The sequence below is a fragment of the Poecilia reticulata genome, chromosome 16 (assembly GCF_904066995.2).
Source record: "Poecilia reticulata chromosome 16, P_reticulata-male-v2, whole genome shotgun sequence".
In the NCBI taxonomy this organism is placed as follows: Eukaryota; Metazoa; Chordata; class Actinopteri; order Cyprinodontiformes; family Poeciliidae; genus Poecilia; species Poecilia reticulata.
Window position 1 is genome coordinate 30259986 of NC_088845.1, and position 26804 is coordinate 30286789.

Below are 26804 nucleotides of genomic sequence, written 5' to 3' on the forward strand. Positions count from 1 at the left end.
TTTGTTGGGCCTTCCTAAATATCATGGTGCTATGGAAACAATGCTTTATTTGTTTCTATTTCACAGCCTTTTACGCACTTACAACTTCTTATTTTGTTTCTTTGTGCTGAACCCTATTAGCGTCTGCTCTTTGATACGCTGCCTCAAGGCTCGGCTCTGGGTTAGTGAAATTTGTGTGTGTGCGTGTGTGTGTGTTTATTATGTTCCACAGGGGAAAACCATCTGCAGCTTTCTTCTACTGGTCTTAGCAGCCAGAGAGAAGACATGACTGCAGTACACTGTGACAGAGCTTGGCTGTAGTTAAAGACGTAGGCAGGGAATATTGTTGTAATGCAGCTCTGCTAGAGATGATCTCAGGATTTGTACTTATTAGTCATAACTGAAATGAGAAAAGAGCTGGATTCATAATGATTGCTGTGATGTCATAAAAAGACATCCAGGTCCTGAAGTGAAGAAAAATGAAAGGACCTCAGAAAATATTCAGCATTCTAAAGACTCTAATTATAATTGTTTTGCTGAAAAGTTAATGTACAGGTTTAATGACGAATGTGAGTCTTATTTACATGAAGATTTTTCATCAACTCTTTTCTCATATGTAATGCCTCATGAAATTATCCGCACACCTTGAACTGCTTAAACTCCAATGTGTTGGAATTTGAACAAATCAACACAATATAGTACATAATTGTAAAGTGTCACATTTTGGATTTGCTTCTGCTTCTCCCAATGGCTAACAATATATAAAAGACCAAATGTAGTCATGGTAACCAGTGGAGTCATATCACCTTTGTTTGGTCTCCCATCAGGGATTCTCTGAGTCAAACACAAAACACTCCAGCATCATCAGAACCAACTTTAGAGCCCCTTTTGTCATCACTTTTCAACAGATTACACATATTTCTGAATAATTCCTACCTTGAAATTTGGGGGTACAATGACTTTGCCGGCTGGTATCTGCAGTACGATGGTTTCTCCCTCAAAAAGCCACAGGTCCCACTGAGAGTCATTGACCATAAGAGCCCAGGGAAGCAGTTCCACCAGCAGTGTGTTCAGTCCAGGTTTCCACTGTGACAGCTTCACCTGCATCGGACTGTCCCACTGGGCAAGAGGCTCCAGAGCAGACCTGTTAGAGCAGAAGAGCTTTAAGATCAATCTCCCTGGTACAATTTGAGCATACATAACACAATACGACAAAGACCCTATGAAAGAATATGATTAGAATATTAGAAAAATCATTCAATTTTACCCTTAATTTACCATCAGAAAATTACAGCAACATGTAAAACAAATGTCCATGATAGAGCTTGTTTTCCGTCGAGATCCCTGGAATAAACCAATTGACGCATAAACCTAAATCAATATGGCACTCAACCTTTATTATGCACAAAAGTCATGAGGTTTAGCTAGCATAATTAAAATGTATTTGATAAAGGCAACTCTAACACTGACAGACCATCAGTGAGCTGACAGCAGTCACAAAGACTAAACAAATATGAAGAGAGAAATGGCCTGTCGACAAGCTATGCGACCCGAACAGATTCAGAGAAGAGTTGACAAAGCATCTGGGATAACACACCAACATGTTGGGACAGAGACACAAAGCCAGACAGACAGAAACACACAATCATTTTTCCACCAATTCACAGACACAGCAGCCATTTCAAAGTAATCGCGGTCTCCTGAGTCCTAAATATTGCCGAATGTTAGCGGAGAGCCAAACAAACATTTTCCACAGAATTCCTCTTAAGTTCAAAGCCATTAAATACGATCCAGTCCTTCTCCCACAAGACCACCTGGAATTGGCTCAAGCTACCAACCTGCCAACTCAAACTTGTCACACACCTCAAAGACTCTCTGCTGTGACATGGGACCTAAACTGGGAACAGCTTTTCCTTACCGTTTACTGCTATTTATGTTGCTATGTGTGGTTAAATAGGTGGTTGACCTCAATGCTGAGGACAGAAAACTGCAGGGATCATAAATCACATTACACAGCTCACAAGAAGGTAATTGAAAGAAATGTTCTCAACTGCTTCTGTCAAAACCCAAAAGTGGAGTTTGAGGATTTTAAACGTAGAAAACGCAGCAGCCGAGTCCAGCCATTACAAGATGTTTATTTAATTATTGTGGAGTCGACGCGCTACCATTGAAAAACCAAAGTATTCACAAAAGTAAGTTTGGTTCATTTTGGATTTTCTGCTGCAACTAAACTAAAATTCTTAAAGCATTAAAAAACTAAAATACACAAATTAATTTGTAGCTTTAGTCAAACTCTACAATATTGAGGTTACATTTTAAAATTATGTTTCATAATGATTTGAGATAACCACATATTTAAAATAGTACACACCAACCATTTACATTTAACATTTAATTGCAACATTGTTAAGACTTGAAATGGCTTAAAATTTCAAGATCGACTCTGATTTGACTGTCTTTGCTTCGGACTTGACTTGAGGATAAAGGCTTGTGACTTTCAAAACAATGACTTGGATCTTTGTTTTGATTACATTCAAGGTCAAAGATCAGTACTACTACATTAAAGTCATTTTGTCTTCAAAATGAGGGACATAAGCCTAACATACTGAAAAACCTACACTCAAAATTATAAAGCAGCCCGCTCAAAGAGACATGTCGTACAACAAGGTACGTGATGGAGCTTGCTTCCACTTTGTGTGTGTTTGTTTAGTTGTTCCATTTAGGAGCTTCTCTGGAAAATGGGGGCCAAAACCTGGTCCTAATGTGATAGTTAGGGTAGGTAGGTAGGTGGGTGGGTGGGTGGGTAGGTAGGTAGGTAGGTAGGTAGGTAGGTAGATAAGGTATAAATTAATATTTGGCCAGGGTGAGGAATGTACTGGTAAGGGTTAAGGCTTGAATGCGGTTAATAAAATGAATGTAAGTCGATACATAGTTCTAATATGGATAAGAATACAAACGTGTGTGTGTGTGCGCGTGTGTGTGAAAAACGAACAGATTTTCAAGAAACCACAGGCAGACATACGACTCAGATGTCCAACAGATCCTCTGGGACTCTTTGTAGTCTAAAGCCTGAAGTGGAACATGTGGTCGGCTCTTCTACCGCTGTTATCAAGATGTGACTAGTTGGTGACAAAATATGATTTCCACGGAGACATTTATAAACACTGTGTATTGTACATGCAGACTCATCCCATTGCACGCATATAAGAAGAATACACATGCTCACTAAAGTGCAGTGCCTGAACTTGAAGGTAAGGCCTTGTGGTTTGTGTGTGTAAAAAAAAAAAAGACATCCAGAATCTCTGGACTGCTGCTCTAGTTTGGTGCATAGCCCTATGTGGAGATTGCACTGTACAATTTTATTATGTGAACAAAGTAACCAATAAAAAGAGGCTGACCTCATTAAAAGCAGGCTTGCACAACTTTGCAGCAAGAATGCGAAAAGAATCTTGTGATTTAAAAAAAAAACAGTGGTGGAGGGTCTTGATGAAAAGTATTATGAAATCTGAGATTTAATGCTTGCCACAGAAGAACTACAATTAATCTGAAAAATAATTATAGATGTTGACTTAGATGGGTTATGAGGTATTAAAGGGCCTTGAAGTGGTGAGCGCTGATGATGTGATTAGTGGGAAACTAGCTTAAAACATACATCATGTTTTTCATTTCCACCCTGCATTTGGTTTTGTTTCTCACTGTTTACAAGTAAAAGTGGATGAGGAAGGTTTTTCCACATTAGGTGTCTTAGCAGGCACCCAGAGAAGATGGAAAGCTTTTAAATCTAAATCTTTATTACACGGTGACAATGATTTTTAGAACAATCACCAGAATTTATAACTGATGCTTCAATTATGGTTTTACATTGTCTGATTTCGGCCCTCTTAACCTGCAGGAGGTGACACTGAGCCGGTTCTCTGTGAGGCTTCTTCCTGTTGAAGCCCTTCCTTTCCACTGACACCGCATTCCTGCTAATTAGAAGGAATTACAGCACAGATCTAGAAATCACTGCTTGCCAACTAGCATTCAATTAGTAAATGACTTTCTAGAGTATGAAAATTATAACTGAACTCTATGTACTCTATGTAAATCTGGCTATATAAGAATGAAGGGTAACACTTTATTTGAAGGGGTGTGCATAAGACTGACATGACACTGTCATAAACATGACAGAACACCTGTCATGAACATAAAGAAGTCTTTATGAATGTTTATGACAGTTGTCATGAAGTGTCATTCGGTAAATAATGACACTTTTAATGCAAAGTTGCTCTAAAAGTTGCATTGAAAGTCTATTAAAAATGCCAACTTTGCATTAAATTGTCATTTACAAAATCATGCAAAGTTGGCACTTTTAATTGACTTTTAATGCAACTTTTAGAGCAACTTTGCATTAAAAGTGTCATTATTTACCGAATGACACTTCATGACAACTGTCATAAACATTCATAAAGACTTCTTTATGTTCATGACAGGTGTTATGTCATGTTTATGACAGTGTCATGTCAGTCTTATGCACACCCCTTCAAATAAAGTGTTACCAATTCAAGCAATTTGATCTGAATTGAATCTGGGTAAAATAAGTATTTCAACAGATCAACAATGTTCTAAAGCCCCCTCTCCATTGTCAAGTCTCACCCTAGCCATTTAATGTCTGGTTCGGCTCTAGCCAAGCTGGGTGTGCCTCCATTGGCAGTGTGTTCCTGACTACGTGGGTGTGAATATGGGCAGGAAGGTGGGGGTGAATGTGGGAACACTGATGATGTCATCTTGCGTGTGTACCCTTGGGCGGCCAGTTTCTCCAAAATCTCTCGGTACATTTTTTCATTGCGGTTTGCCCCATCCCCGCTGTATGCGCTCTTCAGACACAATTGATAAAAAGGTTAGAACCACGAGGTTTGACCAGAGTTATCAATTTGCCGTTAGCCGTCTCGCCAACTGCTATGGTTTTGATGAAGATTGAAAACTATGGTGAAAGTGTTGATGTAAACCCACAGGGCAATCAACAAATGTCGTCTGCTGCCAATCACATCGATTGCGCGCAATACCAGGCTTGTACCACCCCTGAAGTGGGTCCACAAAATACGTGGGATCTGAGATGAATCTGGCCAGGGTTCACCAGGAAAGATGCAGTTAAAGTCACGGCCAGGGAGAAAGGGTTTATGTTAGAATATTTTTCAAAGTGCTATTGACAAACACCTAATGTCAAGAACAACCCACCTAGAGCTTACAAAGAGATGCCATCAGATGATCTTTGTTTAGAATTTAATGGACATAAATAAAACTGAAGACAACAAAGTTCAGCAGAGTGTACCTGTCAGTGTCCTTGGTGACATAAGGCCATGGTGAGTCTGTGGTGGTCTTGGGGCCGTAGAAATCAGCCAGGATGTGTTCTGGGTTGTCTTCATTCCCTGTCTTGTTCATTATCTGTTTGATTAGACCGGTGGAGATGGGTACGGCACAGGGTGACGCATCCTTATCCTCCCTGAGGGAAAACAGCACAAACTCAAGAGTCATCATAGATCCTTGATTCCTTGTCAAAACACATGCTGTTTCTGTCTTGCTACATAAAACATCGAAAGTGCATAGACTGATCCCACTTGATCTCCTGCTCGGTGCAGACCATGATAAGTCATTGTTTGAAAAGAGAGCTAGAAGCTGCTGTGTGTGTGTGTTTCTGCGAATCTGGCATGGAAGCTTGTTTACTTACATTATGCCAGAAACAATTCAGTAATACTCTTTTATTTCAATATAAAACAAGACATCTCCTGACAGCAGCTAACTGTTCCCATTGCGACCTTCGGCTAAACTCCATTTTTACCCTCGAACCTTGAAGTGGGTGAAATCTGTCTTTTGTTAGAGATTTTTTTTTTGTGACATGCAGCTTGCCTTACAAACACTAATTCAAAAAGATCACAGAAAGAGCTAAATGGCAGTAAATAATCCGATTGGATACCTCATCTCCATTCGTTGGTCAATTATAGACCGGACTCAAAAAAAAGAACCGAAATCCAAACAATGTAATAGCATCTACTCTTTCTCTGGGAAGCATCCAGTTCTTCTTGGCTGCAGCAGAAAAACCCCCATAACCCAGAACAGCAGTTTGTTAACAGAGCCCATTGTGCTATAAAGGGAATGCAGAGGGCTACAGCTTATGGATCTGGAACAAGACTGATGAGAGGGACAAGGTGTTGACAGGAAGCTTTTCATCCAGAGCGGTCCCTGAGGGGGGAAACTGGACGGACTTCTGATTTTAACCCACCATTTTCTTATGTGGCGGCTGGGATGAGAGGAACAGGACAAAACCGTTCTGGTTAAGACTTGTCTGTGTCTCTAGCATTACAGACCGCAACTCTGCTCCCTACCTCGTCCATTAAAGTCCACAGCTATGTGTAATTACAGGATGGAAAGATGAGCTGTTGACCAGTGAACATTTACGATTGGATCTATCGTAGAGATTTAGGGTGAGCTGAAAAGTTGGGGGGTGGGGGGGGGTGTCTGTGTACATGTGTGTATGTTTACAGTTGTGGCTTGTAGTGTGTGTTTGAGAGGATGAAGAGGGATGAGCGATGGATTGAGTTGGGCAGGGGGTGGGGGTGGGGGGTAGCAAAGAAGAGAATGTAAGTTTGTGCGGTCTGAAAGCAGCTTAGACAGGGGATGGATTGTAAATACAAGGAGCTCTGTGGTTGCAATCTAGAAAGACAAGACACTTGGTTTTTTTTTTCAAAGCTTGTTTTTTGCACGCATGAAAAAGATTTCTGTAAAACAACATCAGCCAAATATATTCCCAGGGACAGTATGCCCACTGTGGTTTCTTTATTGCAACTGAAACCAAAACAAACTTTGTTACCAGATATCTAAATACAACAGTTAACAAAAATATCTCAGAAGCAGTCGGTTACGTTCAAAGATTTATCCTGTTTGTTCACATTACCGACGAATGATACCAAAAGAGCTATAATTTTTCTGCAAGGGTGCATAAAATAACAAGAATTATGGATGTTCAAATACTTTAATCAGTAGCGAAAACAACACAATAAATTCACTCGTTATTGTGAGATCATAATCTCGCAATAACAAAAATAAAAGGAGGAAAACATGTAATGCGAGTAGATTTATTTAGCGAGGAAAAAAATAGAATTAATAGAATTACTGGTGCTTTAATTACTACAACCCCTGCTGATATTACCTTATTTTAAGACAGTACATCTTCTCCAATAACATTGCACAAGGTCGGAGCATATCAGTAGATGGATGATTTATCCAGAGTTTCCTCTTATGCTCTTTTCCCTTTAGGATTTTTAGAAAATGATGCTTGAAGAAGGTAGATCGTGCATCAGATAAAACCTTGAGTTTTGCCATAGGTTTTGGATCAATGTTTTGTTGACCCATTTTCAGTTTGCTAGCTGACTCCTCAAGATTTTTAGCTGAAGGAGTTTGTGATGCTGTTCACTAGATTTCCAAGTTCTTTGGAGGAGAAAAGGATGAATAGCATCATTGATGCTTCATCACACTTTACAGTGGACATGAACTGTATACCTACATATTCATCCTTTGGTTCAGGTCTTTTGTTGTCCAAATTCCACTCCCCAGTTAACTCCCTACTCTGAAAGGTTAACATTTAGTCAGGTACAGAGATTCCTAAAACTGTTTTACCATAATAAAAATCTGTAGGAAATCTATTTTGCTGGTTTATCAAGGAAGACTTGTCTGGCTTCTCACAACCTACATCTGATTGACCAACCCTCTGAGTTAGTCAGACTGAGTAGTCCCACATTCAACTAGACCACACCCATAAGCAGTAATTTTCCCCTTATATTACAAATCGGTCTTGACTCTGAACCAGGTATTATTTAGTGACTCGTATGCAGGCTAGGGGTGTTGTTTTACTAACTTTGGACTTAAGGAACCTTTAAAAACATTTACACTTGCAAAGGCTTTTTTTCTGGCCCCACAACCCATTTAGGTAGCATCTAATGGTGGTTTTAGTGACTTCTTAATAAGACTTGGTAACCATGAGGTGGCACTCTTTGCAGCTCTCTAAGCTTTGAAGATGGCTCTGATCCAGCCTTGTGGTCACTGGCTAAAGGAAATGCTAGTCTGTGTCACCTCTTGTTAATGTCCCCAGGAAACTTGCAGTCATGGATTAGAAATTAGAAGTTCCTGAACACTCTGATACATTTTTTTAACTGTATAAATTAAAATACATACATTTAATTTATTTCAAATGAGACAAATATTTAGCTATTTGTGGCTGCTGAAAACATATAATTTGACCATAAACTTAGATTTTAAGACCAACTGTATTACTTTTTATGAAGAACTGCCTGGAAACACGAATATATGAAAAAGATTAGAAAGTGCAAAAGCACACTTACAAACTATGACAAAGTAACAGTGATGTATGTGACAAGCTTTGACCATAAATGTCACACTTACACTAGCACTTAGCTAACCAACACATACATGGACCACACACAGATACAGGACACATACTCTTTCCCTACACATCTGTGTGCGTACACAGACACGCACCACGAACACACACACAACACATGGTCAGCTGCTCTGTGCTACGGCTCATATCTGAGTGAGGTGTAATTACGATCCAACCTGACATGCTGCAGTTAGAGCTGTGTCACAGCTGCAGTCAAGACAGCTTACTGCTCCCCTGAAATGTGCATAGATTCTCATGGATCATGTCTTCATTAATGGCTCACAGAGAGCAGAATGTGCTGCGAAGGGTTTGACTTCATGCAGCATGTAGGCACACCAAAAACCCATTAAAAGAGCAGTCGCTGTTTCCCTTGCAGCTGTATGAGCTAGTCGCTCATGATTTAAGACAATCATGCACTGAAAGAACTAAATTGTCCTGTGAGTACATTCTGCTGGCTCCGAAGCGGGTATGAGCAATGGAAGCTCATATTTGAAAGTAGGAATTGGTACGTTATGAGTGTTTGACAGATCTATGTTGTACCTCTAGATGTAAGGCTACATGACCGTTTTGTTTAACATACAGATTTTTTTTTGTTCCACTGTGCGAGATAGTTACAAAATTTTCAACTCCTACGATATCCTTTGGACATAAAATAGTTGAAACAATATAAGTTTTGGATTAGTAAGTATTTGACATCCATAATAACCATTAAACAGACTTTTCACTCACATGTTTTGTGCAATAGTATTAAATCTGATTTTAATTACCTGGCCTGGAAAATGAGGTGGTGGGTAAGTTCTGCCTCTGTGTTTAAAAGGGGTTCCTGGTGGCCTTGTCCATGAATTAGCTGAGTTTCTTTCAGTCCCAGACTCCTTTTCTCTATGTGGACAACTAGTGGCTCTGGCAGGTGGCTCCTCATGACAAAAAGTGGACTGAAAATAACCTGAAAGAAGAGAGTTTTGGAAAAATGAAAGCGTCACTGTGCAAATTTAGGCTAAAAAGAGGAGCTGATCAGTTGAGAAGACAAAATTATTATTATTTTTTTAAAGGCATCCTGTCCGGGAGGGTAGCACTCACAATTGTTGTCTGAGTGTCAAGGGGAGGCTTATGTATTATAATACTCCACTGATTTTAAAACTTTATAGGAAAGTGCTTTGGATTTTTTTTTCAAATGTAATAGACATGGAGTCATAAAAGAAAGGAATGGTTTCAGAGAAAAGGAGAAGAAGAGTAAAGAAGAGCTTAGAAAATACAACACCCTAGAAATCTGCTTCTACACCTGCAGAAAGAGACACAAAAAACCCTGACAAACCATTGCAAAAAACAAAATATACAGATCTGATAAGAATTATATCACTGAAAAATGCATGGTACAAGTTAAAATAATATCCATTTAGTGTCAAGCGTGGCCCAACTTATTATATCGTATCGTATTGTATGTGAAAGTGAAATTCTTAGACACATGGTATGTTGGATCTCACAATTTCTTATGTCTTTTATTAAAACAAAACATAATATTTATATTTATACACACACACACTGTATTTTTTTTAAATATCTTTTACATAATAGATTTTTTCCCAACATTTGTTAGTCACATTAATTGTTTGCAGTTATGGCACTAGAGCACAGATCTCGACTGAAACACAAATTAATAGAATGTCAGACTAAATTTTTAAATTGTGTCATAATGTGGTACAAAGGCTTGAATAGAATAGAATATACATTATTGATCCTCAGGGTGAAATTGCTTATATGTTGACAAGCTACTCCATCCACAGTATTAAATACTAGCAAATATAAACATGAAAGAGTGTGATGCTGTGCACTACGTACCAGTCTCTGCTGCATGTGTGAGTCCGGCTCAACGGTAATCAGAGTACACCAGACGTAAAGCAACGAGCCGCTGGAACAGGCCACCTGAAAGAGCACAGATCTGTTCTTATAATTACAAAGCATAATTTAAAGCAGCCCCGCTGCCACTGGAAAGATCTAGTATGTGTGATACCTCTAATGTCTTACCATAGCTGCAACAAGTTCAGACTAATCACAGGACTAAAGATCAACATGTTTCTAATTGTTTCTGCTTGGAAATAGATGCATTAGTCGCCTCCATGTTTATAGTCCTTCATCAATATTGCATTATGATGTTTTGTCCTTAAAACCATTGTTTCTTGGCTTCCTTCAGTTGTAAAATATTGAGCCTCCCTAATGCGATATTACAGGCCGAGGCGACAGACAACTGCTAGTGCCAGATAAAGGGGTATTAGAGGCAGTATAAGTCCAACAAGATTTAAAAGCTGAGAATGTACCCGACAAAAAGCTGAGGGCTCTTCAAGTCTCACTGGTCTTTGTCCCACTTACTTCTCATTAAAGCACTGAGATGCCAAGATGCATTACAAGTGGTCCAATTTATGACAGACAGGGGACTTCATTTAGTGCCGGGGACAGCACAGCGGAGCGCAGAGAGCAGAGAGCTTTCAGGCTTAATACACGAGGCTTTGCATAACTGCCTTGTTGGGTTGAGAGGGTGAAACTTTGGCAAACAGATATATAGACCAGATCTGGTAAAAAACAACAAAATAAGATCATGATAACCTTTTGTGCTTTGTTAGAACTACAGGACAGCGGCAGGAGAGATGCAAAAAGAGGAGATGAATGAGAGGCAAAGGAAAGACATTACCTCAGAGGTGATGAAGAACAGCATCAGACAAATGAGAAAAATGAGAAAAAACAAATGCTGGCATAAGAAGGTGAGACAGGTGGACAAGCCTGATGCAACAGGAAAAAGTAGAGTGTTAAAAATTAAAAGATGGATGAGTCGGTCAGAGTGTGGGACTGATTAATGGAACCATCTTCTAATCTGGATTTATCTCTAGTCTTTGTTCATTTCAGTCAGAGATGATCAGACCTACATTTAGAAGCTGGAAAAGCTTTTAACTTTATTATGCTAATTTAAAAAAAAAACAGAAAAGGAAAAGTTAAAGGAGAAATCACACAGGAAAAGTAAAGAGCAGGGAGAGCTGGAGCTGGGGTTGATCCAGCGGTGCGAAAGTGCCTTCAAAGCCTTTCTGTGTGCCCACATATCAGCTAGTGTTTCCTGTCTATGGTTAGTGTTGTTATGAGAGAGCATAAACTGTGTTTTCTACCTCTCAACATGGTCAGGTTATGGGCCGGAGGGCCTTTGTAAGCCTATCTGAGGGGAAGATCTCAATCTGTTTCCTAACAGTGAGCAGCAACATGGAAGCTCAGCAACTCCGGCCACCCAGAAGAGGAGGATCCGGCCACAGTTGGTGGTCCAGTCCACCAGCTCCAAACATGCGTGTGGACAGAGAGCTAACCTTGGTGTGTGCAATGTTTGTATGTATGCTTTTTTGTGTCTGGCTACCACATTTGAACAATTCTGAGCGCAAAGCATTGGCTGCAGCCAATACAATGGCACTTTTCCATCGTTCAGTGTAAACCAATTAGTTCATCTAAGAAAAGAACTCTAATGGAAGCAAGTGTTGCCTCCAACTCCACAAAACAGCCAGATATTTCAGTTACATCAGAATCCCATGGATCTGAGTCATTCAGTGTAGATCTACCTGAACAACAGAGCTGCTGCTGCTGCCCTTCTTCCTCCGCTCCAGCTCTACGTCCTGCGACCAGTCTTCGTCTCCGCGCGCTCTCATGCAGAGTTCGGTCATCTCTGCGTCTTCCAGCACGTAGGAAGGAAGTTTGGCCCCTGCTTCCAGGCAGTCACAGTGCTCCCTGACCACCGTCTGACCATCGGCTCCCACGTAGTGCTGAACAACTCGCAGCTCGATGTCCTGCTTCAGGTAGCTGCACATCACCTGCCGTCCGCAGATTATTATCTGCAAGAAAAGTTAAAAGACACACCTGGCCTTAACAACGGAACCCATGCTGTAAAATTACATATTTTATAAGATATATCATATATCGGGGCTGAAACGGTTTATTAGATTAATCCTGATGAATTGATTATCGAAGTAATTGTTAAGTAATTTAGTAGACGATTAATCGTTAACTGGAGTAAAATAGGCCACTTGCTGAAAGAACAACACAGTCAGAGCAGTAACTAATCCAAAATTGTACAAAAATATATATATGTTGCATTTAACATAAAAAAAACTTTGTCTGCAAATATGTTTTATCCACAACTCAAGTAACATAGTTTTAGTTTCACCCAGTTAAAGTTCCATGAAAAAAATCATCTTTTATTAAGCATCTTTTTCTACAAATGATCAAGATCTGTTGTTGCATTTTAGGCAATTAAATTTTTTTATTTTTTTTTTTATTATTTTAAAAGGGAATTGAGGGGTTTATTACATTGTTTCATGCATTTCTAATATTGTGTAAAAAAGGCTAGATGAAAAATATGCAGAATGTTTACAGAATGTTTTTTGTGTCTGACTAATCAGTTAATCACCGACTGAATCAATAAAAATTATTGTTAGCGGCAGCCCTGTTATATGCTTTTTCTATGTTGTAGGTCTTATAGACCAATCAGAATGAGCTAAAATCAGTGGCAGCTCACTGAGACAACAGCAGTTTGCGACACTTCACAGAACAAACATCATACAGAAGAAAATACAAGCTGACCAATTCTCATGCATGTAGTTATTTACTTTATCTGTCAAAGCTACCGCTGTAACGCCGTGGGGTTGGTTATATGTTGGCATCTGGTTGTGGCTGAAGGGATCAGATTTATTCAAAGATAAGGACTGAAGGAAAAATGAGTGCGAACTGAAAAGTCTGCTTCATCTCCAGGATGAGTGGGAGATGTTTGACACTTTACAGCATTCACATAACAAACTGTCACTACTATGAACACGACTATGGCATCTCTGCGTTTTCACGACTTTCTCCTGCATGTGTGCAGGAAAAACTCAGACATGATTCAGCCCGGCTCTTATAGCAGGCGGCTGGCTGCTCTGTGATCTGGCTTTTGATTCCCCTGTGATCCTCTGTGGGGATTGATGGGACACATTTTATTACTGCAAAACAGATGACAACAAATTGACAAAAACAGAAAACATTCAGTTGTTAGCTAAGCAACTACTAAATCACGGGATGCAAACAGAGGGCGGGTTTAAAGTGGCTAATCCTGACGAGGGGACTTGGACAGATGCCAGGCTTTCTGCATAATCCTACAAACATGTTGTTGCTTTTTATTTCAGAGATTTTCCTCCGTGGTTTGGCGCTGGGATCTGACATCTATGTTCTTGATGTTTTTAAACTTTGATGTAAACTTACAGCATGCTTGTGCTGCAAATGCTTTATTTAAGTTCTTTTGGCGAGGGGTGGGGGTGGGAATTGGGAGTAAAGAGTACCTGCTTCTGGACGCCGTTGAGCCGCAGCACCTTGATGATGAGGGAGGCGGTGCGTCCTTTGTACTGAATGGTCCGGAGCAGCGTCCCGACGTTGTCCACGCTGAACGGCTCGGACCAGCGCCAGTTCCCCCACCCCTCGATGCAGATGTGCAACAGCTAAAAAAAACATGAGCCCAAAGAAACCAAGGCAACCAGAAAACACACATTAGTTTTTCTCAAAAGAAACAAAAAATAAAATAAAAATGAGCCTTTGTTTGCATCATTTTTGTGCGGGTAGGCTCGCTGCGGTCGGCGGCGGCAGAAACAGAAGGTTGCACACATTAAAGCAGCTGGTGGAAACCAGCCGGGGTGGAACATCATCATCAGGCCCCGTCTGTGTTTGTGCGCCTGGATGTGGAGGCTATTTTAAATAAGAGGCACTTCTTCTCCGTCATTTCGGCTAGATATCTATCGCTGCTCTGTGGAGGCCATCAATGTGTGTGGCTGGGTGTAAACACACAGCCACAAAATGACAGCAATAAACAGATGCTTTCCTGTCTTTTTCACATCTCAAACCAGTGTGGAGTGGTGACGAAATGCCAACCATTTTCCATAAAACTCCTTGTATTGTGGGTCTCAAGATGGCAAACGGGGATCAAATTAAGCAAAGCTGCAAAACATCTGCACTGGATGAAGACCACTGTTTTAATTGCACTTTCTGTTGCACAATATCCATGTTGCAAGAGTTTCAGCTGCACATTTCTGCAGACTTTTTTCTTTTTCTGTAAACACAAAGTGCAAAAAGGCAAAGGAACTGGTCAGCAATCCATCACACCTCTGCTATGCCGAGGTCATTCAGAGAGCATCTATCCACTTTTCACCACAGCTCACTAAACACAAGACAAAAACTCTCATTTGTCAAACAATGTGAATGTTGTCATAAGATTATGGTAATAATACAGGAGCAGAATCATAAATATGCAGGGAGATCTGAAGCGCCGTTCCCTCCTGAGGCCCTGTGGCTGACCTTTAACCTCAATGAACTTTTTCTGTCAGCCCTTCTGCCAAGACAATGTCAAATCTAAGAAAAAAAATAGGGGGGACAGACCAGGAGAAAGACGAAGAATACCAATGAATCTAAAAAGACAAGCAGAGATGAGAGGGGTTTACAGGCTCAATAAGCTAACAGAAAGTTAGCGACCAGATCAAAACACAGGAAAAAAAAAAAACTGTTCTGAACATTTACACTTCAGGTCATTGCTTCAATGTGGCGAACATTTAGCCAATCTGCTTTTAGAAAAACAAATTACCCTGGAGGTGAAAGAGCATGTTAGGACCTTGGTCAGGACCTTCTATGTTTCTCTCCACTGCAGCCTTTCCTCTCTGTTTGAAGACATATTTCTTTACAATAACATTCTTAATCAAAGCCGGCGCTGGCTTTCTGCAGGATCGCTCTCTGTCAGTGTTGGCTGCTTAGGAATGACTTCAATTTCTCGCAGGACGCATTCACGGAGCAAGTGGCAGAGCAGTGTAAACAGCCAGGTGGTGCAGGTTAAGGTTAAGCCCGAGGGTGGGGCAACCCTCAGGCTCCCTCCGCCAACAGCGGCCTCACAACCAAGACCGGTTCGGATTAGGACGGTTAAAGGGAAAGTTAAAAAAAAAACAAAAAAAAACTGTAGAGTGGGATTTTCTGCAGTTTTGTTCCAAGTTTCTCGGCCAAAGGTTTGACGCGAACGAGAAGGAACCTGTCCTGTTTCCCCCTTTGGGATGAAAATCGGATTTAAGGGTATTGACTTCACCTCAGCATTACAGTGTAAAGTTTGTTTTAAATGTGGAGCGGGCAGATCCAGTGGAGATCCCAGCGTAGCCGGAGCACCATCTGCGAGAACAGATTTGTTATTTCAACACTTCTCAAACCCCCCTTCACCTTCCTCCCCGTGCCTCTGCAGACTCTATCGTGCCTGTGGCTCAACTTGACCTTTAAGGGAGAAGTCATAATAACGTCGCAGCTCACACTTCAAACGGTGACTGCCGCTTTTGTTTTAATTCGGCTAATTCTGCCCTGACTCAGGCAGTGGAAGAAAAAGCAGCGGTGACACAGATGAACTGAACACGTAGGATAACAAGAATGAAAAATAAGAAGCTGTTTTGGCTCTTTGTGACGTACGCAGAGAAAACCCAGTCAGCCATATGTGGTCATTTTATGCACATTCTTTAGGCCCAGTCTCACATTTTATTATTCATTCAGAAAAAGAAGGATATTTTGAAGAATTCATTAATTGACACGTAAATAGTTACTGAATTACTTGTTGATGAAATGCAGTAATTTAATAGTAGTCCATGTAACATCATTTTATTTATTCATTTCGAACAGAAAAAAATAAAAACAAGAAAAAAAAATTCAATTAAAACAAATGATCATGCCCAATTGACATGCAATTTTACATGATTTGTTTAAAAAGGCGCAGGTAGAAGATACAAGACCCTCTAATACTCATTAACTTATAAACATTTAAATATCTATACACCAGATAAACTTTATTTCCACATTACATGACACTTAAATCTCACATTCAATGTCCAATTATTAATACATTTTTAACATAATCAATGACATGTTTGGTCTTTGAAACACCTTATACAACATATTTCCCAATAAGCTCCTTTTTAAACAGTCTTTTTTAAGCTGGTTTATATTTGTACTTTGGTTTCAGGTTGTATGGATTGTTTTAAAAGGTTCTATTGACTCTAGTGGCCTTTTTTTGATAGTGAATTGACAGGAAAGTGGGTAATGAAAGTAGGGGGAAGACATGCAGCAAAGGTCACCAGGCCAGGAATCGAACCTGCGACAGCTGCATTGAGGACTAAGGCCTCCATATGTGGGTTGTGCCTAACCCCCGCGCCACCACAGCACACCCATGTTGTATAGATTTTAAAGTATGGAATGATAAAAGGGAGAAACTGATTAAAATATGTTTGAATGATAATTTTTGTCATCCAAACAAGAACTATCGTGTCAGACTGATGTGAAACAAAAACATTGTAAAAATACTGATACACGCTCTGTACAACGTTGTGTTTTTTATTAATAATTTAAAAACCATTTTAGCTCCACAGTCGTAACATCCGATGCTAGTTGAATTCTAATCTCTTCTGCTTAGAAATATTTCGAAGGCTCCTACGCTCACCCGCAGCAGCTGGCCTGCGGTACACACTTGGCTTCCAAAACCAACTAAGAGCATATCTCTTACAATATTTTCCCAGGTTTTCTATTGAGTGTGAAATAAAAACTTCCATCTTTCTTCATATCCCTTTAATCCCAGGAGAAAGATTGCGATAAGGTTGATTTGTGGTGGACATTAAGTTTCAGAGCTGCTACTTTCAGGAGAGATGTTTTTTTTGTTGCTTTTTTTCCGATTAACCCTAAAGAGAACGCTCTCTGTAGGCAAATGCAGTCCAAGTTATTTTACTCACTCAACACACATTAGAAAATGTTATTTATTGCCAAAATAATAGTGTACTTTACACCTACTGGCATCCCTGGTGAAGTTTAAGTCTTAAAATAAACCAATTTTTTTACTGTGGCAGCATAATCTCACACTGACATGTTTAAACAATCCCTTTAGATTGAGAACATATTTATTAGGCGGCGGCGGGCAGGGGGGGATCGCATTAGGAAATAATTTGTTTTTGGTACAAATTTACCCGTTCAGTGCTTTTTCAATACTTTCGACAGCCGCTCTTTTCAACTCTCCTCAAAGGTCAGCTGGATTTATGTCAGAGGACTGCGATGTCCGTGTAGGAAGGCTTGTGTCAAACATTTCAGTCACAAACAATTTCGGGTTTTATGGCAGAGTCCGCAAGATTTTTATTTAACGTGTCTTTCTGCTATTTCAAAGTGTTCATGATGTCATGTACTCTAATAAGATTCCCAGGACCTTTGGAAGAAAAACATGGCAACGGCACCACGAAGCCTCCACCACACCGAAAGGGTCGTGAGGTGTTTTTCCATATATTCATCTTTTTGTTACACGTGTTTGTTGCCAAACATCATCTTTATCTCATCTGGCCAGATGCACATAGTTCCAGGTGAAATCCTTGTGGAATTAAGCAAACTTCGCATGCTTACATTTTCGATGATGGACACAGAAAAAGTCATTTTTTTCCCCGGCCTCCACCAAAAAAAAAGTGGTTGATATGTAAACAGCATCCTATTGTTTTGGATACTGAGTAATCTTAAAATGCCATCATTTGTTGCAGCTCTCTGACACTGAGCTTTTGGACATGTTTTTTATCTCGTTTACTGTATTTATCTTGCTCTGCCGCAAGATAAATACAACTCTTTAAAGTGGAACTAAACAGTAAATTAACTTTTGTGCTGATAAACTGTCTAAATAGGTCATTTAAGGTTCTATCTTTGTGCTTCTTCGTGAAATTTGACATTTTTATTTTGCCAAGCACCATCTCATGCCTGGACTCCTGTTGAACTGTGCTAATGCTGTTGGATTCTCCCGTTTGTGTAAAACGACACGGCTTTTTGTCACTCAACCCAGCGTTCGGATGGAAAATCATGTCACAGCTCTTGCAGATTTTCTTTCCTCCTGACCGCGGTCTCGCTTTCCTTGCCCACACTCGGCTATGTCTCTCAGTGTCTCTTGGCGCTGCCCACTTTGCTAAGGTTTTTCAAACTTTGTCAGGGGCGGGGTTAAGTGAGTAAACCTGATATAAAGGCATAATTCCGCCCCTTTGGTCAAATTTGGAAGAACTTCTGAGGGACACTGAGGGAATTGCCAAATGTGGGGATGAGAGCAGGAGTGTGATCAGGACAAGGGACAACACTGTTGCTTACTTTGCTGCGATATTAAATAAAGGCAAGTTAAAATGAGTTTTTTCATAGCAATGTAAAACGTAAGCCCAGGTACCACCTAAATCAGATGTCCCAGTGTAAGTGAATGCAGCACATAATGATTGGTGAGGTATGTAGCGCGCCCTTTAAGGTCCGTTTGAACCTTAGCGGGAGCTTGCACTTCATAAACAACGTTTGGTGTACCTACAGTGGGGCTGTGTGGTGAACTTCAGCTAAACTGAAAGCAACACAGATGGCAGCGTGCTGTGTCTCTGAATAAAGTAAATACTGGTGACATCTGAGAACTGTGATGTTTTTTTTTCTTGTGTTAAAACTGGCAATAGAACTGAATTTGTATAGTGAGACACAGGGCAAGAGACAAAAAAAAAATTGGGAAAAAATTATGATCAGAGCCTATGATTCAAAGAGCACAGCGGAGCATGCAGAGCAGCTCGCTTTCCAGGCTGACCAGCTGCTTCCTCCTCACTCCACTTCGCTAAGCTGCTGTTGCACAGAGCATACAATACCAATAAACAGATTTATAGATTACAACAGAGCCGGTGCCGAATTTAGTGCGCAAGATCCATTACCAGGTTATGTGAACAAAGAGCGCCGGATCACGGGAACACGATGAACACAACTTTAAGAGTAAACGTTACAGAACGGTCCGGCGCTTAAAATCTAAAACCGGAGAATATCGGTGATGGACTGAGACGTTCTGACGAGGTTAAGAAAAAGAAAAACAAGTGAACATGTGTTAGTGTTGCAATGCCAGCAGAACATTTTTCTGGTTTTACTTTGACTTTTGGTTCAGATGGATGGATGAGGTGTCAAGGAAAATACACTTGTATGTGGAGGATTTCAAAGTCCCATTTCAACTAAAATGTAGCAACTGTAAAGAGTGACAGAAAGAGGCTTCTGAATATTGAACTAAATGACACAAATCCTGTTCCATTCAAAATGTATGCAAATCAATTTCTAACATTGTTTTTCCTTCTTCCTTCATCTTCTTCATATCTGCTTTAATTGAAGCAGAGAAGCAATGTCAGCAGTGTGTTTATTTTTTAACGGTGTAGAAAGTGCGTGTATCTATACATGTATTTATAAGCACACACACCAAAAGCTATATTAATAACAATAACAATGTCTTTTCATGTGGATGTATTGCTACTTGGCTGAATCACTGAATCACTACATGAAAGCAAAGGCACAAAATTCCAGCTGCCATTAAATGATCATGTGTTATCACAATCCAAATTTTACAATTTTGTTGATACAATCGCATGTACTGAGTCAACCATGCACATCATGTGGACGATGTCACTCCTGCTGCCTTTACTCATTGCTTGATCTGATCCCTGTAGAAAGTTATTACTAACAGATTTCCCTGTAAAAGACAGTAGGAATATCGGTCCATTAAGCAACATTTATCGAAACTGAAAAAGTTTGCGCATTGTGTCAAATATCAGCATTAGATTTTTTAAAAAAGGAATAAGAGTCATTTATAATTATAACGTCTTTGTCTAATTGCACCCCACCAGTATTTTTTACATAATGGAAAACATATGTAAAAAATACATTTTACATATGTAAAATGTATTATACATTTTCATGCTGTCAAAATCTGACCAGCTACATTGGTGTATTAATATTTGTTAGTATCCGATTTTATGAAAGTCCCCTAAGATGGACCCCCAACACTTTTCATATCTGCACTGTCATGTACCGAGTTTAAAATGCAGCTCTTGCTTTTCTTTTTTTCTTTGGCATTTTTAAGGTTTGACACGCTGCACAGTTGGGCATCAGGATACATTTGCTAAAACGTCCACTCATGGAAAAATTAGAAACTGTAAAATATATTCCAACTGTACATATTATAATTCAATCCCAGTTGTATAGAAATATAGAAATAGATTCCTAACCCAATTCGTTCCGGCACCACAGTTTTTTGGCCCACCTCAACATACACCTGACTGCCAACATATGACGTATATTACATGTAATGTATATGACCGTACTAACGTAGCATTTTATGCATTTTACCAGCATCATTTATGGTTATGTACTTTAGAGTCTACAAGTATTTCTGAGCGCTTTGCCGTGGTAAAGCCTTGACGTCCATTTCTAAATCAAACACTGCACAAAACTTGTGACTAATCTGAAAGTAACAGAGAACACCTGCCTAACAAACAAAATGTCAGATGGACAGATTGATTAAATTAAATTCCACAAAAAAAATCACATTGGAGCAATAAATGGTCTAAAACATCAAATGAGTACCATATGAACTCTCCGAAACCCCAAAACCCGAGATTTGCGATTGCCATGGAGACCCAACCCAAACATGAGACTGTGAACATTAAGAAATGGTGTTAATTTCAGAGGAACATCAACCGCACCTCAGTTCTGAGTTGCATGTACTGAGTCAACCATGCACATCATGCGGACGATGTCACTCCTGCTGCCTTTACTCATTGCTTGATCTGATTCCTGTAGAAAGTTATTACTAACAGATTTCCCTGTAAAAGACAGTAGGGATATCGGTCATAAGTTAAGCAATGACTGTTAACTTCCTGGTGAACAGAAGGTCATTTTAGCTTTTACTGGGAATAGCTCATATTTCAGCTTTAATAATGAGTGTTACATTAAACACAGACGCAGCGTGAGACACGGGGGATTTATGCCTCCAACCCATGGGCTCCTGCAGACAGACTGAGTCAGTCCTGCCTCTTGTAACCACTATCCATCTATTGTCCTCAGGCAGGAATGTGCTGCAGTACACAAAAACACAAATTATGCGTCTGTCCGCTGTGAGAATGTAATCAGCCATCCTGGATGCTGCGCAGATGGCGCAAAGCTGCCGTGGTCATCGGTTGTTTATCCATTACTACCGTTTATTCTTTCCATTTCATTCAAACAATAATAGGAGTCTTGAGATTTACGGACATGTGGAGGTATAAACAACACCAGTAGCTTTGCTCACAAGTCCGCCCCCCAAAAAAAAGTAAAAAAAAAAATCCCAAACAGTTCAGACACATCTTTGATGGTTTATTAAAATCATGTGAGTTCAGTGTCAAACACTGACAGCTTAAAAATAGTTTGAGGAGTCTCTGTACTGCCAATCTTATTTAATGTTACACAGGCGCAGATGAAAAGAACAGAGATGTGAAGCAGAGGCCTGGTCTTGTCTAGTGAAATTACTCTGGGACAAGAGACTTAGCTACCCACCTAACAAATTGGAAGCAGGTTGAGATTCAGACAGCAAAACAAAAGAATATGGATTGCTTTGCCTTTAAAATAAAATAATAAAAAAATTACTCTCACAAAGAATAGTAAGACAGAGCAAAGGAACAGCATTGAGACAGAAAGGGCTAACCCGTGTAAAACGAGGGGATTATGGTGGCTTTCACAGCTGTCTACAATGCCTTTTCTTCTTTAGCACTCTCTTTCTGACAAGAGAAGAAAAAGCTGCGCAACATCAAAGTCAAGATTTGCAAGTCTAAGAGGCGGTTTGGGAACTGGAAGAAGGTACAGAGAAAAGACATTGTGTGGGTCCATTGTTGACAGGGGGATGTTAAGAAGTTTATGCTTGGCTAACATTGTTCCATCGCTCCTCTGGTTTCTGCTAAGGCATGGTGGACGTGCGAGGACCTCCAGGGCTTCAGGATACGCAGAAGGAGCAAGTGCTTGCACCAACCAAAAAAGGCTTGACAAAAGGAGCACTGTCTCACTGTCTGAAGGGAGAGAGGTTTGAAAACCACATAGAAGGAGAATAACAGAATTAGTGGTCAAAGACCTTTAGAAGGACAGAAGCATTGTCACAGTCTGGGGAGAAAAAGAAAGATAAAACAGCCGACCAAGATGAACACAACTGAGGGAGACTTCCAGTATGTGATGTACACTTCCATATTTTTTCAGTTTCAGATAAATTACCTCCTAAATATCACCCATTTGATCTTCCTGTGACATAGTCAGGACACAAAGTTCAAGTCAGAACCATTCAGCTCACTGCAGGGGAGACCTCAGCTGCTCATGCCATGACCACAACTCCAGTGCTTCCACTGTGGGCAGACTGCAGTCTAACTCAGACAACATGTATGCAATTGATATCCTCCCTTGTTTGATAACGCATTGTAACACTTGACAACAGAAAAGCCTGCTACCATGTAGCAAAACCACAAGCTCTCCTCCTAAATAAGAAATTAATCATTGCTTGACCCCACACAGCTACCTCCAACCACAAAGCTCAAGACTGGGTAATGTAATTTAAGTCCAGGAACATATAGAAAACATACCTCCACATCATGTTCATTCAATAAAATAATATATCCATAAAGTGCATGTATGCTACGGTAATTTTCCAACCTTTTCTCTTGTTTTTTTTTTTTTGCAACCAAAACACATTATTCTGATCCCAGTTCATGGAACCCCGGCACTGTTTCCCCCAGGAGTCATGAGTTGTAAAGTCATTAAAGGTACTACAGCTTTGTGACTCTGCTTCTGGACCACTACCCAGCACCACGGTACTGTCCATGGTGCTGAAACCAGGACGGCATCGTCAACTGCAGGGCTAATAAATCATTCACCTTTGCTTCCTTTTTGTTTGATGGAATAAAATGGAGTGCAGAGAAGAGCCAACTACCTGACAGGAGCAGTTGGGACGTTTTTGCCTTTCTTCAACAGACTGAGTGTTGTTAGGTCTTCCTATCATTGTGTCTGCTTGAAAGAGCAGGCGAAACCTTTACAATACTTGTAAATCAATCAATCAATCCAATTTTATTTGTATAGCACATTTCAGCAGCAAGGCATTTCAAGGTGCTGTACATAATTAAAGAAAAGATAAAAACAGCATGTGACATGGAATAAACAGTAAGAAAGAGAAAGAGATTTTGAAAAAAAAAAAGATAAAAAAAGATAAAAACATACTTTTGTTACGGAATTTAAGCACCTGTCGTTGCCGGACTCCGCCGTCCGTTTAACGCGGGTATTATCCAGGCCCCGTCCTGGTAATATCCAATACAAGTAATTGGATATTATTATACTCACCTACCAAATAGCTTCTCAAATATACACATTTATTTATGTTAAGTTACATGGCAGCTTGGTAGACTAAAACACTTCTTTCACCAACTTCCTTTGGTCAGTCTCTGATTAGGGCTGGACCATAATGTTGAAAAACCTATCGATGATTATGAATTAGTTTTTTCTTTTTAATAACTGAAATACTGCCAAACTGTTGTCATGACCTTTCCCGTATTGTGCAGTTTTCACTTAACACCATTGTTTTTTGTTTTTTTTTAAGCAGCTATGACATGAAACCTGAAACTGCTGCTGAGCGAAGTACTCAGCAGATTGTTGCTAGGTAACCAGAGTGAGCAAGTTAGCTGATGCCACCCAGAGGTTGAGCCGCTTTTAAAATCCTTTCATCTCTCTGACAAGCCTATTCATTAAGGACTTGCGATTAGCTCCAGCCTTATATAATTTGATTTGAATACCGTTTCTACTTACAGTGAGGAAAAATTCCATATAGAAAAGAAATACAAAACACAAAAAAACAAGCCCTATATCGCCTTCAGTATATGTTTTGTATATTGTACAATATAAGGCACATATGATTTACTCTTGAAAGTGGCCACTTTTGCATTTATTTCATACAATATAAGTAAGTACTCAAATTATATAAGTTTCATTTTGTAAAAATTTACTGAGGATCTTATACTTGGCATAAGTGTGTTAGGCAATAAATACAACTTTGAAAAAAAAAGATACAAATCTTATAAGAATTACATTACTGTTAGATATAACCAACTCTGAAGTGAAAATGGTGGGAACTAAATTCAGTAATTACCTGTAATATAACATATTTTTGGCTGATACAATTTTTTTTTGTTTGAAAAGCAGCTAAATATAGTAATATAACAATATACGTTGTTAACCGCGCGCACGTACAGACGAGATCTGGTGGGCTAATTTACTGAAACATCTTCCCTACCTAAAGTATTTTAATGTTTATTGAAATGTGCTGTCCTTCTGTCAGTACTTCCACAACTTACATCATTTGTGGATCCAAGCTGACATCATTTTCTGTCATAATGCAGCTGCGGTTGTTGTTCTTTTAAAGCCAGGAATTTGACGGAGGTGATGAAAGCGTAATATGTAAACTGCTAATATGCTGGAAAGCTACAGAGTTTTATGCATCTCTCATCAAACTGGATTGACTGAATTAAACGTCTAATGTCAAAGGGAGTGTTTCCTGTCAGGCGAACCACATGAAGAGCAAAATCACACAGTAACACAATGTGAAAACAGTCCCAACATCACCTAAGACTGAATAAACAATGTTCTAGAGTTCTGAGTGAGTTTTGGAGGAATGTAACACATATTGAATACTTTACACCAATCAAGAAGGAATAGCTCATTATGAGGAAGGAAGCCATGTTTATGGGGTGGATCTCAAATGTCGACACACTTTTGTTAAAATGCCAGCTTTTTTTTTTTGATATAAAGAATTGGACAATAATAAATAATTTCAAAACCTTTTCCAAATAATGTGACATTTTCCCCATGCAACTGAAGTGAAAACAAACAAATCTGTTGGAATGAACACTATGTGGCCAGTCAAAGATCTCCAAATCCATCAGATGGTGAGAAAGAAGCCATCTTCAGGTGAGCCCACAGATTCTAGAACGTGATTCTAGAACTCACATGAAGCCATTTATGTCTTAATTAGGATGCATACTCAGGGATACTCGGAGTGAATGTGCAAAATCTAGGCAGGCATTTTTCTAAGAAGTCATTCTGACTATTAAAAATATTATTTGTTCATTTCTATAGCAAACAAACAGAGTGGAAAAGAAAAGTCTGTTATAAGTCTTGTTTTTTTGTGTTCTGGCTCAGATTCTGAAGGGTTTTTCTTTTTCTTCTCATCCAACACACAACAGAACAAAAAAAGTTTTATTTTTTCAGATTTTTCTTTTTCCTCACAAAGTATAAGCAAAAGAGAAAAAAAAAGGAAAGCAAAGCCCTTTATGTCTTTAGATTTTTTATTAAGGTGGCTTGAGATGACATGTGTTGTGAATTAGTGCCATGTAAATAAACTGAACTGAATTGACATAATATTTACATGTCCTATGTAGAACTTTTACTTTTCAGCCTCCTCTCCATCTCAGAGTTTGGGTCCAGGAGGCAGACATCCTGTCTACTTTTAAGACTCGGGTTAAATCTTTTCTTTATGATCAAATTTAAAGTTAGATGGGCTTAAGTTCTCCTGAGCTACAGTATCTCTATAATTATGTTGCTACAGGCTTAGACTGCTGGAGGACAAACTGAGCACTATTTCTTTCTTTGGTCCTTTCAGCTACTTCTCTCCTATTACGCATTAAATGCATTTACTGCTGCCATTAACTTTATGTTCTCTGTATGTTTTTTTTTCTCTTGACATAAGCTACGTCTGGTCTGGCATTTTCTGATTAGTTGTGCCAAATTCCTGGAGTGGGCCATCGGCTGAGCTACTGCTGCCAGTAATCATTTTATGTTCTCTTTCTATAGATAATACATCAGGCCCCATCTTTCTGTGTTTAACCCCGGGGTTTAAGACTTAACCCCTGGCAGCTAGAACGCTCCCTTTGTTTGAATTGTGTAGTGTTACTTTCCATCTGAATGAATCCCTCATTTAAAAAAAAACTCTGTCAGAGAAGATAAAAATGCTCAGAATCTACTTTGGAATCAGCCAAAAGTCACTTGTCCAGGATAGTTTTCACTAATGCCAACAAATCCCTGTTTAGATTTATTTCTACCTTAAAGTAGGTGCTGCTGAAAGTTGGAGGTTGATTAATACACAGCGGATGTATTTGAACCTTTGAAGCTAAAAACTGTGTTCAGCACAGTTTTATTGTTGGCTGATATTTGTAGGTACAAGAACATCGGAGCAGGTTTAATTGTATAATTTGAAGTTTAATCTCCACCAAGTGCAACAACTAATATGATGAGTTTGTCAAGAAGGGACATCTGGGCGCGACGTAGGCTTGCTGTGGCTGTGCAGACTGTAGCGCAGAACAAATTAAACAATAATTGCAATCGTAAGTGTTGAAAAAAACCTGAAGAGAGGTAGTCATTCAAGAATGGTTCTTTTTTTTTTTCTTTTGATGCATTTACAAGATAATTTTACAAATTCTGACAGCTTTGGCCTTGATCTTTCTCGTTAGTCCTCAGAGGTGCTAAAAAGTCATAC

The 26804-nt window shown here is 39.5% G+C and overlaps 1 protein-coding gene across 4 annotated transcripts in view; it reads right to left on the minus strand.

The window, feature by feature from the left end:
• The window catches only part of vps13b (vacuolar protein sorting 13 homolog B), a 312384-nt gene that overhangs the window by 22724 nt on the left and 262856 nt on the right, over positions 1-26804 (minus strand). For all 4 annotated transcript variants that reach the window (XM_008432898.3, XM_008432900.3, XM_081617077.1 and 1 more), the window contains exons 47-52: positions 13750-13905; positions 12001-12270; positions 10250-10333; positions 9181-9356; positions 5291-5461; positions 916-1123 (exon numbers count right to left, since the gene is read on the minus strand). In XM_008432898.3, coding sequence (XP_008431120.2) covers positions 916-1123; positions 5291-5461; positions 9181-9356; positions 10250-10333; positions 12001-12270; positions 13750-13905 — 1065 coding nt within the window. The remainder of the gene's footprint in view (positions 1-915; positions 1124-5290; positions 5462-9180; positions 9357-10249; positions 10334-12000; positions 12271-13749; positions 13906-26804) is intronic.